This window comes from Mobula birostris, chromosome 12 (assembly GCF_030028105.1).
Source record: "Mobula birostris isolate sMobBir1 chromosome 12, sMobBir1.hap1, whole genome shotgun sequence".
Taxonomy (NCBI): domain Eukaryota; kingdom Metazoa; phylum Chordata; class Chondrichthyes; order Myliobatiformes; family Myliobatidae; genus Mobula; species Mobula birostris.
This window is the reverse complement of record NC_092381.1, coordinates 54,312,040-54,327,908: the sequence shown is the minus strand read 5'-3', so window position 1 is coordinate 54,327,908 and position 15,869 is coordinate 54,312,040. Positions and strand designations below refer to the sequence as shown.

The 15,869-nt window shown below is 38.4% G+C and overlaps 1 protein-coding gene across 1 annotated transcript in view; it reads right to left on the bottom strand.

Annotated features, from left to right (window-relative positions):
* The window catches only part of mysm1 (Myb-like, SWIRM and MPN domains 1), a 102,766-nt gene that overhangs the window by 32,139 nt on the left and 54,758 nt on the right, over window positions 1-15,869 (bottom strand). The window contains exons 10-17 of the mRNA XM_072273811.1: window positions 13,561-13,667; window positions 11,111-11,188; window positions 8,941-9,029; window positions 7,906-7,960; window positions 7,760-7,810; window positions 5,333-5,407; window positions 2,822-3,010; window positions 992-1,124 (exon numbers count right to left, since the gene is read on the bottom strand). Of these exons, the coding sequence (XP_072129912.1) occupies window positions 992-1,124; window positions 2,822-3,010; window positions 5,333-5,407; window positions 7,760-7,810; window positions 7,906-7,960; window positions 8,941-9,029; window positions 11,111-11,188; window positions 13,561-13,667 (777 nt within the window). The remainder of the gene's footprint in view (window positions 1-991; window positions 1,125-2,821; window positions 3,011-5,332; window positions 5,408-7,759; window positions 7,811-7,905; window positions 7,961-8,940; window positions 9,030-11,110; window positions 11,189-13,560; window positions 13,668-15,869) is intronic.

Sequence of the window (15,869 nt, the reverse complement as noted above, 5' to 3'; positions counted from 1 at the left end):
GGGTCTCACAAAAGTGGCAGAGACCAACCTGGGAACATCAGATACAATACGCAACTCCAAAAGATTCACGTGAAGTATTGATTCACCTGGAAGGACTATTTGGGGCCTGAATGGCAGTGAGGGAGGAGGAGGATAGGCAGGTGTAGCAGCAATAAGTTTGAGGAGGGAGATTAGTCAGGATGCACCAATGGAAAAGGGAATCATGGAGGGAGAGATCCCTGCAGAAAGCAGAAAGTGTGGGCTGTAAAGATATGTTTGGTGGTAGGATCCTGTTGAAAGTGGTGGAAGTTATGGAGAATAAAAGCTGTATGCAAAGGCTCATGGAGTGGTTGGTGAGAACAAAAGGAACTCTATCTCTGTTAAGACTGTGGGAAGATGGGGTGAGGGCAGAGGTCCAAAAATGAAGGAGATGCAGGTGAAGGTGGAAGAAAGGAAACCCTGTTCCTTGAAGAAGGAAGACATCTCGTATGTTCTGCAAAGGAAAGTCCCATCCTGGAAACAGATGCAGTAGAGATGAAGGGACTGAGAAAAAGAAACTGCATCTTTACAGGAGACAAGGTGGGAAGAGATATATTTAGGACAGCCGTGGGAGTTGGTACCTTTATAGAAAATATCAGTAGACAGTTCGTTGCCAGAATGGAGAGATGGAGATAGAGAGATCAAGAGAGGGGAGAGAGGTGTCAGAAATGGACCAAGTGAATTTAAAGACAGAGTGGAATTTGGAGGCAAAGTTGATGAAACTGATGAGCTCAATCAACATGGGTGCGTGCAGCAGCACTAATAAGGCTGTCAATGTAGCACAAAAGGAATTGGGAAGCATTATCAGGGAAGGCTTGGAACATGGGCTGTTCCATATAGTCAATGAAAAGCAGGCACAGCTGGGGCCCACGTGGGTGCCCAAGGCCACACCTTGAGTCTGGAGAAAGAATGACAAGTATTGTCTTGCCTGCCTGAAGAACGTTGTGAAATGTTCTCAACTGCCCGTACTTACGGAAACTGCCATCTGCACTGAGTTCTTCACTAACTATAAGACATGTGACCTGGGAGTAAGGCAAGGAGTTGCAAATATTGTACGGACTGATGATCATTCCAACAAATTGTGTTCCTCCACGTGAAAAGTAATTCTGAAATACATAGGAACCAGGAACCAGTAATTAGACTCTACACACAAAGGGATCAAGAAAAAGCAGTTTGCAGAACAATTTTTTTAATGAAACCTTTACAATAAAGTGTTTTTATATAGTGCAACCTTTGGTATTACAAAGCACAATCTGTGATGAAGCAGTCCCATAAGTTTGACTCTTAGCCTTGCTGTGTATTTATATCACAATCCATCTTAAGAATGCAACTAATATAGCACAGACAGAACAGGAACACCATGAGGAATTAGACACTTTGCTAAACTATTAGTTATGTTGACAGGGTGCAATTTGGACATGTTGTCTGAACCACCAGGATTCTCCCCTGATTATGTCAAGTTTCTGGAGCCAGAATTATTTTTGGCAGCCATTATGTCCTGTGCCAGGCAGAGGATGTGCTTGAAGAAAGTGCAGAAAATAGCCATGATGATTTTCAGGGAGATGCTGCCTCATTAAGAATTAAAACATTAAAAAAAGGTGACAATTCTTTTGACAGTACTATTTATCAGCCAATGACCATTACATACTTACAAAATTTAAATGGGCCCTTGGTGCCCAAAGCGGTACTGGACACCAAGGATGAATTGGCCTGTATAACTAGCAATGAAGTGCTATAATTGTAAAGACTGATGATCATCTCAACAACTGAGCTCTTTCAAGTGAAAAATAAATTGATGAGCTTTTTGTCTCCATTAACTGGAGCACAGTTCCTAAGCTATCCAAGTACATATTTAATGCTTCAGTTGTTGTCCTTAGCTGATAGTGCATATTCAAAATATTTATGCATTTCAGCTGAAAACCTATCTTAATTTGTCTACATGGTGAAACAGGAAAAGGAAAAGACAGCAATATTTTCAACTTCGGTCATATTGTAAAATATACTATTAGTTAATTGCTTTGTCGTCCAAGAGGACCACAACCTTGTTGTAGTTTGGATGCTCAAGTGTTTCAGTGATCCGAAGAGCTATGTTGGCTGGAGTTGGAGCTTTATGCTTTGGCTCTTGGTCGGGTCACCCAGGCCAAACAGGTCAAAGCGTAGAGGCCAGACTAAGAGAGGTCCACCAGTTCTCCAGGTTTGGAGTTCAGCTCAGGGCTAACAACCCTGACTGATAAAACAAAACTGTTACAGAAACAGCAATGAAGAATTCTTCTACATCCGATTGCAACAGCATTCCTGGGACTTGCATGACTGACAATAGTGAAAACCAAGAGGAAGCTACTGACACGATGAAGGAAGCTCTAAACACCACCAGAGATGGAGAGCCTTCATTACAGCCCTAAATGCCTGCGACATAACAGGCACTAAATAAGTAATTGTTTTGTAATGTTGTTAGATGCCCATTTTTTCTTGCAATAAATATAATCCCAAGAAAATTTAACTCTTAAAAATAGTTTCATTAGATGATGAAATGGAGAATATGTGCTCAGTGTTTTCTAAAAAATTATAAACATTAAAATAAATCCTAATTATGGCTTCTTTTAGTTTTGGTATGGATCAGTTAATGAATTGCTAAATGCAAGAAATATATAAGTTTCTATTTCTATGATGACATTAAAAAACATGTGAAAACTCAATTTATATTTTCAAAGCTATTAACTGGAAAATATAGTAATCTCTATTTCTTTAAATCCTGAGCAATGGGAAATGTGTTTTTAATTCTGAACCTTGATTGAATTTGTACCTGATACTTTGCTTGGGTATCGATGTCCCTTAAAGATGGATTAGGATCAAAAGCAGGGTGTGAATGGTACCATCCAACAATGCTGTATCCTCGTCCAGCTAGAGCCTCTGATGCTTGGGTTTGTGACACGGGATCCATTTCGCACTGAAGTCCTGTGCTTAGGCTGTTGCATGGCTCTGCAACAAAGATCTATAAACAAGAAAAAATCTGTCACTTTACATAGATCTTTGTCACAAAATGGTGAAAATAATTTTCCTTCTATCAAAATTATGTGTTTATCACTGCTTTAACAATTTTATTTCAATTAACAGTGTAATATTTAGTACCCCTATCCTTATGCCAATTATTAAAACTGAACTGCTGTTATAAAATACTCAGTCTTTCAGCATGTAAATAGGTCTTGCGGTTCATCTGCTCCATGCTGACCAAGACGCTCATTTACCTAGATTTAAATGTCTTTATTGTACCTGCCTCAACCACTTCCTTTGGTAGCTCATTCTGTATTATTTGACCAGCCTCTAGCTGAAAAAGTTGCCCCTCAGGTTCCTATTAAATTTCACTCCTCTCACCATAAACCTACGGCCTCTAGTTCTCAATTCCACAACTCTGGGAAAATGTCCGTGCACATTCACCCTATCTATGCCATTCATGATCTTGTACACTTCTATGAGAATACCCCTCATTATTGTTTGCTCCAATGAAAGAACTCCAAATCTGGCCAATCTGTCTCTGCAAGTCAATCACTCGAGTACCAGCAACATCTTTGTAAATCTTATCTGCACTTTTTCCAGCTTAATGGCATCTCGCCTATAGGAGAGTGACCAAAACTGAACACAATATTTGACCTCATTAACATCTTGTAAAATTGCCACATATTCCATCTTCTATATTCAGTGCCCTTACTGATGAAGGCCAATGTGCCCTATTGAGAGACACTTTCACAGAACTAACTTCTTGTACCTCTAGGTCCCCTGTTCTACAACACTCCCCAGGGTCCGACCATTCACTATGAAGATCCGACCCCAATTTGTCTTCCCATTATGCAACAGCTCACATTTACACAAATTAAACTCCATTTGCTATTCCTTGGCCCATTTACCAAGCTGATCAAGATCCCTCTGTAAGTCTTGATAGCCATCTTTACTGCCCACAATATCATCTATTTTAGTGTCATCTGCAAACTTACTAATCGTACCTAATACATTCTGAGAAAAGTCATTTATACAGATGAGAAATAGCAATGGGTTTAGAACTGACCCATGGGGAACACCCTTACTTATGGGCCTCCAGTCCATGAAACAACCTTCCACCATCACCCTCTGCTTCCTGAGAACACATTAAATTTATGCATGGAACTTTGCAACCACAAAATGTGAGAGAAAGCACATCTGAATCTATTTGATCTGAAGGTTGAGAGCATTTAGATGCTTATAGCAACAGAGAAGCAATACTTTGAGAACAGTGAACAAAAGACTGCAAACAAATAGACTTTTAGAAGATGCAGAGAAATGAATTTAGTGATATAAGGATTTGAAGTTGTGATCAGTTTTATCTAATGGAAGTTAAACCTTTTTCTATAAAATTACAAAAGGTTATCAATATAAATGCAATTTTTGCAGAACAGCACAACAAAAATCTGGGTTCTCAAGGTAGATCTAAACTGGTTCATGCATAAGTCCTTCAACCACAGACTAGAGAGCAATCAATACTCACTGAGCCTGAATTCTCCCCTTCTGACTTCATGGGCCAGAATGGAGTAATGCTCAGAATCCATCAGAATACATTTCCAGAATTACTCCAAATAGACACTGCTTCCATGCTCATGTTTTACCCAACAGTTAACCTAAATTACACTCAGTGGCCACTTTATTAAGTTCAGGAGTGGAACACATTGTGGCCTTCTGCTGCTGTAGCCAATCTCTTCTGACCTCTCTCATTAACAAGACATTTTTGCCCACAGAACAGCTGTTCACTGGATTTTTTTTTGCACCGTTCTCTATAAACTGTTGTGCGTGAAAATCACAGAAAATCAGCAGTTTCTGAGATACTCAAACCACCCCATCTGGCACTAACAATCATCCATGGTCAAGGTCACTTAGTTCTCATTTCTTGCCCGTTCTGATGTTTGGTCTAAACAACAACTGAACTTATTGAGCATGCCTGTATCTTTTTATGAGTTGACTTGCTGCCACATGATTGGCTGATTAGACATGGCATTAATGAACAGGTGTACAGGTGTACCTAATAGGGTGACCGCTGAGTGGATAGTATAATAATTGTTCAGAGATGTAAGCCACTGCTTTAATGCAAGTGTGTATTAACTTTATATAAGTTAATAAAACTTTCATCAATAAAGTACCTAGACCTATCACTGACAGTCCCATACACTTTCATGGAATATTTGATCCTGATATCACGCCTTGGCAATGGGTGGGCTGTGCAGTGGTGTTGGGAGGGGGGGAGGTAGAAGAAAAGCAGAAACAAATATAACTTAATGATGATCTCACTTACCTCTAATATTTTCTTTCCTGAAGAATACCTCCCGCCTAATAGGCCAATCACTTCTGCCATGGACACATGGGCATGCTAAATCAAGGTAAGTAACACTATTACTAACAGACAATAGCAGTCAAGCATTTCAAAATGCACAGAGACTATCTGCATTGTGGAACATTGCAGAAGTATTGTGCTATCAACTGAAACACTTACATACCACTGCAAGAGGATTTTAAAAATTATTATTTACTGTACAATCTCACTTTCAGAACATTAAAGGTAAAGTTTCTGGAGCATTAATGGTCTAATGTCAAATTAAAATTCAAGTTTAAATTTAATTATCATTGAACCATACATGAATACAGCCAAACAAAACAGTGTTACTCTAGGGCCAAGGTATAAAACACAATACCAACAATCATACACAGCACAAGGCACACATACTATATATAAGACAGCAGTAAAATATAGTCACATATAAAAATCCAAGTCCCTAAGTCCAAGAATGTTGTAGCAGTCTGTAGTCGAACACAATACATCTTGTCATCTGCCGAGCAAACACCAGAAGGCAGCACCAACTCCAAAATGTACACCGCGCCACACCACCTCCAGCACTCTGGTGGAGCTCACCGACTCCAAAGCCTCTCTTCTGGGTGAATGCAAACAGGTCACACTGCAGCTTGAAGTACAGTCCTCACTATGACCGAGGCCATGCAGCTTCCTTGCCGTCCGCCAATAAAACAATGAATCGAACTTGTGGCATTCAATATTAACAATGTCCAATAGGGTCTTGTGACACAAGAAAAGTAACTTAGACTGCACACCCCCTTTGCACACACACCCTATGCCTCTCTGACGCAAACAGCAGCACAACCTGCACCAAGTCTCTCAGTTTTTGCACCAATGAAAAATTTGCTGATGGAGTAGACCTGCAGTACTTAATGTCCAGCAGGAACTTATGATCGTAAAAAATAGGTCTAAAAAAGACAATAACGTCTATGGTTGGCCCTGTAGAAGCCGCTGCATCCAAGTGCACCACTATCTTACCGAAAGTCACTCATATGCCACTACATAATGAAAACACTATAAACTGCATTACAAATCTGTGCATAAACCACTGACCAGATTGCTACAGAAAAATTATGGAGACAAAAAGGAAAATAAATTACTTTTTATTAACCAAAGGAGTATCTTAAGTTCAATGTTTCTTTAAATGTGAAAAGCCAACCACAAGAGAAGAAAAAACATCTGACATTGCTACAAGGTTGAAACCAAATTATTTCTAAAAGACTGACAGAAGATTCAATACAAAAGACCAATGCACAACGTATATTTGAAGGCTGGCATAATACATTGCGCATAGACTAGTTAACCTGGATTTGATTTTGACTTATGCTTTCAGGGAGGCTCTGTCTGTTTGTATCATTATCTGCATGACTTTCTTAGTGCACACCTTGTGTCCTTTATCCAAGGCATCAACCTAAAAGAGACACTGACACAGTAAAAGGTGTGTCAGCCATTTCAACAAGAACAGCCTGGTATTCATATAGTAAGATAAATTTTCCCAAAATAGGTTACAGGAACGTTGTTAAATTATACCACACAGAATATAAGGACAGATTAACGACAATGTAATATAGCGTTGACAGGCAGAGAATCTTAGGGAAGGATTTTGTTATCATGGCACTGAAGGAGACAATTAGACCTAGAGCAATCCAGTAAGCTCCAGGTTTTTTGTGGATTTTAGTTTGCTTTGAACACACTGTTTCAATATATACATTTGAAGTGTGATTACACTAAGTCTTGCTGCTAGAATTAATGCAATATAAAATTTCTGTAAGGTCTTCTGGAATAAAGTCATACTACCAGGAAGGGAGCCTAGAAATAACCAGATTGAATAACTCAATCTACCCACAGCTGGATATTTCTTGAAGCCAGCTTCTCATTCTACAATGTACAAAGGATAATCTGTGTTTTTCATTCATGGACTTTATATATAAGATTTTTTTTAAAGAAGTACTTTGCGAAGTCAATCACAAAATGAGTTTTCCAGATGGAGCACTGCTCTTTGTATATTTACATGAAACATAATCTTCAATTATTACGACATTAGCTCAAGGCATTTCTTTTTCCATTGCTACACAATATAATCACATATTTTAATAATTACAATAGATAAGCTCAAATTCAGAGCATTCATTTCTTTTGAATAATGTCAGCTTAAAACATTTCAATGTTCCATCATATATAATTTCAGGATGTTGACATTGTATTATTTCTTTTTTATGGAGACCTGTTACATGTATTAGGCACAGATCATGTTATGAGTGTTGTTAATCTGTACAGTACAATTATACTATGTTGCTTAATTCATAAATTGACAATATAAACTTGTACATAAAGGATACAAAGGTTTAAAGTGTTTAAAATAGTTGTCCTTACCATATCCATCACGAGCAATGCCTCTGCAGATACCTTCACCTCAAATGGCTCCTGCAATGAAAAAAAAGATAATGACAAATACACCAGAATTTTACACAAAGAAATTATTGTCATCTTTAGCTGAAGAAAACAGTTCAAATTCATACCAGTTTGTCTTCATTGAAGCAGAGACATGGGATCAGCTGGAAAGGATCTAAAGTGCTAAGGAGAAAATTAGACATGTGTAACAGCAAAGGGGAAAATCATATTTAAATAAAACAGGATTTGACTAGTACTTTGCATCAGCAAATTTTTAAAGAATTTTGGCTCTCTGTAGATAATTCAATGAGAAAACTTATCGGATGATAGTGATTTTACTGAGTGAGAAATGAAATTGTGGAGTATTCATTAAGCTGCACTCAACTCAATGTGAAATCCAATTAAAATGTGGACAACAGTTCACACAACTGTTAATCCAATGTGGTAACTTTAGGCTGCAAATTAGAGTTGGGTTATCATCATGGTAAGAAGGGAAGCCCACACCATTTTCCTGAATTTAGAGAAGCAGTTCTACTTCTCTAGCACCACTAATAAAGTAATTCAAGTTTGGGAAAATTTTCCATGCACTACAGAGGTTAAGTGGGCTTTGTGGATGCTCTGTCCTTTATGTGAAATGACTTTTTTAAATAAGTCTTTTATATACCGTACTTCACTTTGTCCTGATTTGTTTGAATTTTTGAATCCTCTATTTTATCAGGCATTCTTTGAATCTCCCATGGAAACATCAGAGAAAGAGGTCATTCAAATCAGTGCTGTTTCATCCATCAGGCAGAGGAATTAAAAAAAATCAATTATTTGATGAATTGTACAAGAATTCTGATGGCAACAGAATTTGCTGATAGCAAATCTTCATGCACTTAAGGCAACTGTGTGAAAATATATTTTGATTTCAGTAAAATTGATTATACAGTGCAACTAGAAATAAAATGTTTCTAAATAGCCCCTGCTATATCAATGAGATGTTCCTAATGTTTCTGAAATATCTGAATTAAAACCTGGATGTACCCTAATCCTATGTATCTAAATAAGGAAAAAAGGCTGGGTTATTTCAAATATTACAATACGGCTGTCTTGTCAATTTTGTAGTAAAGCAATTTAAAAGAACAAAGTTTTGGATTGTGTAGCTCTTGAAGCTTCCATACCTCTTTGAATGACGCAATGCTCTTGCTGGTTTTGGAGGCCTGTTCAATACTTCCTTGTGCCTTTTGGCCAGTTCTTCTGCTGTGAGATGCTAAAAATTCATAACAGATCCACTTATTCAAAATATCTATTTATTTCTGCTGATATTCTAGATTAATAGTGAGAACTGCAAGTACTAATGGCTAACACAAGGGATGTTGGGTGGTAACCCTGGTTATGCTACCAATAAAAATTTCAAATGGTCTACTGGGCCTTTTTCTATGAGAAAGAAAATCAAAATGCTAGGGACATTCAGGCCCATGGTTATAACACACCAGCACAGATCAGCATGGCAACATCGAGGAGATCATGCTTTCTTGGCTGGAAGGACCAAGAGAAAGGCCAGAAGACAACCCAGAGGATCTCATACATGGAGACTGTGAAACTAGAATATGGACAGGTAATCCATTTCCAATAAACTCATGAAAATTTTTTTTTAAACTACAGATGATGGAAGCACTAAATGCTGGAAACCCTTAGCAGGCAGCTTTGGAACTGAACTGAACGAGTCTTCAGTCTGTAAGATCAGCTCCTGCCTTGTTGAGTGTTTTCAGCATTTTCTGTTTTAACTCACAACATTGTCAGGAACTCATCAGGAACTCATCACTTTTGTGCAAGTCCAACAAAGCTCCAGCAGCTCAGCATCATCCAGAACAAAACAATCTGCTTGATCAGAACCTCAATGAATACCTAAGAAGTTCACTCCCCGCTCCACAACATACCATTTCCCTATCACCTCAAGCTTGACCCCCTTCTCCTTCCCCACCTTTTTATTTGATATCTTCCATCTTCCTTTCCAGTCCTGATGAAAGGGCTCAGGCAGTAACATTGACTATTTATTCATTTCCATAGATGGTGCCTGACCTGCTGAGTTCCCCCAACATTTTGTGCGAGTTGCTCTGGATTTTCAGCATCTGCAAAACCTTTTGTGTGTACTAGTTACAAGACGCTTTATAAACCACCTCGCAGGCATTCTTTGACACACACCGCAATCTGTAATTTTCCCTTCAAGTGACAACAGAATACTTTTATACTGTATACTTTATTGTTGCCAAACAATTGGTACTAGAACGTACAATCATCACAGCGATATTCGATTCTGCGCTTCACACTCCCTGGATTATAAATATTAAAAATACAAACGGTTTGTAGTTAAAATTAGTAAATATTAAAAAATTAAATTATAAATCATAAATAGAAAATAGAAAAATGGGAAGTAAGGTAGTGCGAAAAAACTGAGAGGCAGGTCAGAATCAGAATCAAAAACAGGTTTACTATTACCACTTATGTTATGAAATTTGCTGTTTTGTGGCAACAGTACATTACTATACATTATACAAACGTTTGTAATGAAAATATATAAATTACAACAAGAAATATATATTAAAAATAAATTAAGTAAGTAATGCAAAAAAAGTGAAAAAAATAGTGAGGTGGTGTTCAAAGGATCATTGTCCATTCAGAAATCTGATCGTGGGTGAGGGGGGAGGGGAAGGGGAAGAAGCTGTTCCTGAAACATTGTATGTGTCTTCAAGCTCTTGTTCCTCCTCCCTGATGGCAGCAATGACAACAGGGCATGTGATAGGGGTCCTTAATGATGGATATTGCCCTTTAGAGACATTGTCTTTTGAAGGTGTCCCTGATGCTGGGGAGGCTAGGGCTCATGAAGGAGCTGGCTGAGCTTACAGCTTTCTGTAGCTTTTTCTGATCAGATGGTGATGCAACCAATTAGGATGAACACCCACAGAAATTTGCAAGCGTCTTTGGTGGCATACCAAATCCCCTCAAGCTCCCGTTGCACCTTCTTTGTAGTTGCATTAATATGTTAGAGACAGGATAAATCTTTGGAGATGATGACCCCCAGGAACTAGAAACTGCTCACTCTTTCCACTATTGATTCCTTGGTGAGCAGTGGTGTGTGTTCCCTTGACCTCCCCTTCCTGAAGTCCTGAAGTTCAACATTGTGGGCCGAAGGGCCTGTACTGTGCTGTACTGTTCTATGTTCTATGTATTTTGTAAGGTTAATGTAGTAGTCTGTAAATAGCAGGTGAATACAAAAATGTACAACTCCAGTTGCAAAATATATTAATAGTATAAGAGTATTAATCATTTAATGCAAGCCCTTCTAAATACCTCAAACGTTTGCCCCTCCAGATCCTTAGCATCACACCAGTTGCCCCAAGAATCACGCACACGTCGCTTTCTGGTACGCTGCCAAAAAAAAACAAGAAATGGCAACAGGTAAAATGATCTCCAATGCTTTTAATAGTAATTAGTAAAAATCTCTGAAATACTTGGCAATAGTCTCAGGTCGAAAGGCTTTTGACAAGGTCCCACACAGGAGATTAGTGTGCAAACTTAAAGCACACGGTATTGGGGGTATGGTATTGATGTGGGTAGAGAATTGGTTGGCAGACAGGAAGCAAAGAGTGGGAATAAGCGGGACCTTTTCAGAATGGCAGGCAGTGACTAGTGGGATACCGCAAGGCTCAGTGCTGGGACCCCAGTTGTTTACAATATATATTGATGACTTAGACGAGGAAATTAAATGCAGCATCTCCAAGTTTGCGGATGACACGAAACTGGGCGGCAGTGTTAGCTGTGAAGAGGATGCTAAAAGGATGCAGGGTGACTTGGATAGGTTAGGTGAGTGGGCAAATTCATGGCAGATGCAATTTAATATGGATAAATGTGAGGTTATCCACTTTGGTGGCAAGAACAGGAAAACAGATTATTATCTGAATTGTGGCCGATTAGGAAAAGGGGAGGTGCAACGAGACCTGGGTGTCATTGTACACCAGTTATTGAAAATGGGCATGCAGGTAAAGCAGGCGGTGAAAAAGGCGAATGGTATGCTGGCATTCATAGCAAGAAGATTCGAGTACAGGAGCAGGGAGGTACTACTGCAGTTGTACAAGGCCTTGGTGAGACCACACCTGGAGTATTGTGTGCAGTTTTGGTCCCCTAATCTGAGGAAAGACATTCTTGCCATAGAGGGAGTACAAAGAAGGTTCACCAGGTTGATTCCTGGGATGGCAGGACTTTCATATGATGAAAGACTGGATTGACTAGGCTTATACTCTCTGGAATTTAGAAGATTGAGGGGGGATCTTATTGAAACGTATAAAATTCTAAAGGGATTGGACAGGCTAGATGCAGGAAGACTGTTCCCGATGTTGGGGAAGTCCAGAACGAGGGGTCACAGTTTGAGGATAAAGGGGAAGCCTTTCAGGACCAAGATGAGGAAAAACTTCTTCACACAGAGAGTGGTGAATCTGTGGAATTCTCTGCCGCAGGAAACAGTTGAGGCCAGTTCATTGGCTACATTTAAGAGGGAGCTAGATATGGCCCTTGTGGCTAAAGGGATCAGGGGGTATGGAGAGAAGGCAGGTACAGGGTTTTGAGTTGGATGATCAGCCATGATCATACTGAATGGCGGTGCAGGCTCAAAGGGCCGAATGGCCTATTCCTGCACCAATTTTCTATGTTTCTATGCCAAGTGCATATTTTCCCAGAATCAATATTTTAATCTCCATAGAAGATTGTCCTTTTTAACAAAAATAATAGATCTGTCTGAAGGACAAACCCTCATAAATGTTACCAAAAATACAGCATATACAGCCACTCAGGTAGTTTTGCACAAGGTGGAATTTGAAAAAAAAACATAATCAGGCAGAAAAAGTATACACTAAAGGAGCTGGGCTAACTAACACTAAGTAAACAGATCATTACCTGTTAAAAAGTACCCTAAAACATGGGGGTTAGGTCTTTTTATCATTGTGACACTAGTTAAGAAACAACAGTTTCTTAAATCTAAAACAGTGTCTAATCTAAAACAGATATTTCTTTGATATCTGTTGGTTAACTGATGACAGTTTGGGGCTGCAATAGTAAAGACGAAAAAAACAGGTTGTGGTTATTTATAATGGATTTAATAGGTAACTTTTTATTGAAATGAAAGTTATGACTTCTCAAAATTATGAAAAGTTTTGCAACAGTAAATAATGAACCTTTTCTCCCCACCAATTGGAAAATCAGTTTCGCATGGAAAAATATAAAATGGAGTAATTTTCGAGGAGAAACACAAGATTTAGAGCTTAAATATATCAGATTTCTGAACTGAATACTTAAAAATATTTTGAAACAGAAGAATGTAAATGAGGTAGAAAGAATATAAATATAACTGGAAACAGGGAGAGTATTGGGTTCAGAGTAGAGAACTTGAATGGTATTTAGCATTCTTCTACATCAAATTTAAGATTAAATACAGGCTTGGTCAAAATAATTACAGATCGGTTGGAACGCAACTCAAGTTGAAACTTTTAAAGCACCAGTGCAGCAAGGACCCTACTTATACATGACAAATCTAACTAGCCGTGAATTATATTTAATAGTCCGTACTTTTCCTAGGTTACTAGATGATTCTAGTTTAACGCTGAATTAGGAAGTATTATGAGAGATGGCTTGTACAGCGCATAATTCTGTGATCTATAAAGATATGATAAGCTAATTTTACTTCATCAATATTGGTGTAAAAGGCTGCAATAATGTGGTAGTTCAATTGCTATCTATATCCTACTCACCATTGATTGTAATCTCTGAGCAAGCACATATGTCTGTACACTGTCCTTCCCCTCTTCTCTATTGCGGGTTCGATCTGCAGGTCGTGGTCGATTATACACTGCTTGTTCTATTAAAAGAAAAAGGACTAAGTAATTTTACTAAAACCTATCAACCATATATTGTAGTATTAAAATGCTTAGTTCAGATTTTGATTTATGTGGAATTTCAATGCCAATGTCATTGGAATGATTAAATAGCAGATCACCAGAGTTTTATTTAATGTAGGTGGAGCATTAGTCAGCTATGAAAAGTCCTATTTCTGGTGATACTTCTGTCACTGTTATTGTAATGACCATTTAAAAGTCAACATATGCTGATAATACGGTTCATCAACATGCTTCAGTATCAAAAAGCAGCTGTTAAAATGTCAAGATACCAGATGCAACTTTCAAACTTGACACTTTGATGTGGGATAAAACAAAGAATAAATAATAATATTTAACTGGCAGAATTAGAATGTAAAATTACCAAACCTCTAGTTTAAGATATATTTCCTATCCTATAGAATAACAGATATGTTAAAATAACATTCTACAAAACCTGTTAATGGCAATTATTATGTTTAGTCAGTTTAACTGATAGTAAAATAGTTACAGGATTGAGGATTAAGAGGACCATGGTGTTCAAACTGCATGTAGAACAGGGTAATTCCTGAGCTGCTGGAATAAGAAAGGAGACAGACAGATGGTAATAGCTGATAATACAGAAGGAAAAAGTGAAAGCCTGTCACAAAACTAGTTTAAATTATACTGAAGAGAAGTGTCTGATTTACACAACAAACAAAATTACATGGGCACTTTATTTTGTGCATGAATTAAGTGTTGAAAGAAACTCTGAAAGCATGAACCAGACTTGTTAGAAAGCAGGGCTTTGTAATCCTATTAACGAACAGTAACCATCGTTGGTGCTGCCAAACTTTGGGTTTGTATTTCCCAATTTGAGTAAAGTACACTGGGTTTACTGAGGGCATCAAAGACAAAGAGCTGACAAGCAAGCCTACTCATTATTTGATTGTGCAAAAACTGAGTAACCATTTTTGCATTGACAGTTAATATGTGTGAAAAAGCATCATTGTTCCTGGTATGGAGGTAGCATCTTGACAGATGCTCCTCAAATCTAATTCCAGTATTTTCTATTTTCTTCTGCTGTTTCTTATTTTTAATCAGCCTTTTGTTTTATCTCCAACGTAGCCCAACTCTTGGCATTTTATGTGCTGTGCACAACTACAGCACACCATTCCTGAACAGTTCAGCCCTTTGCAGGAATATGTCAAAAATGGAGTTATAGCACCACCCAAAGGAAAGTTTAGACGCAGTTGCAATAAAACCCAGACAAAAGAATTATCTTGGATGAATTTAACTTGCCAGTGTGGAGTGAGAGACTCCAGAGTTAAGGAAATCCACAAGTTAGTGTGAGGCTCAGTTAATGGCTTTGTAATAGTGTTATTTCTCTGTTTCCGGGCAACCTGCTTGACTGGGTGCAATAATAACTTGCACGCATCAATTTAACTCTAGCATTTAAATTGACAGCAGAACACAGCAGAGAGATTACAAAGGGCTGGTGAACAAACAATCCTACTCTATTTAATGATATGCTTTGTGGGATGCCATAACTGGGAAGCCTGAGGTTGCAAAGAGACAGTTTTATCTGCTGACTGGAAGGAGAGGGTCCAAGGTGGCGTGATACCTGAGTGAATGGCAAGGGTATAATCCCATTTGCCTGGATTCTAGACTGAACATAATCTCACTACCGCTTCTGTTTAAGAAAGGTAATCACATTAGAATATTCATCCCACATTCCATTTGTACATGCAGTAGCAATATGTGACCACAGGAGATCAAACCTAATAGCCATTCAATAAAAGAAATGAATGCCACCAATCCATACTGTATATAACACTGTCTTGAAGTCAGCACTGTGTAAAAATAATCATGCAAATAATAACCCAAAACATTCTTATCTTGAAAACTCTAATGTACCAGACATGCACATGATGACAAGAAATGAACCTCAGGGGAGATCATTTGTGCCAAGGATGTATCCCCAGACGACTCATACAGACAATCTACCATTTCAGAAAACCTTTCTTCACTGGGGCTGTTTACAAAGATTTTCACCTGATAACTTGCACATTGTAAGTGTAGGTAGGGCAATCTATCACAAGGCTCACTTGATTCTGGCATGGTCCCGGAGGACTGGAAGATTGCAAATGTCACTCCACTCTTTAAAAAGGGAGGAAGGCAAAAGGAAATCATAAGCCAGTTAGCTT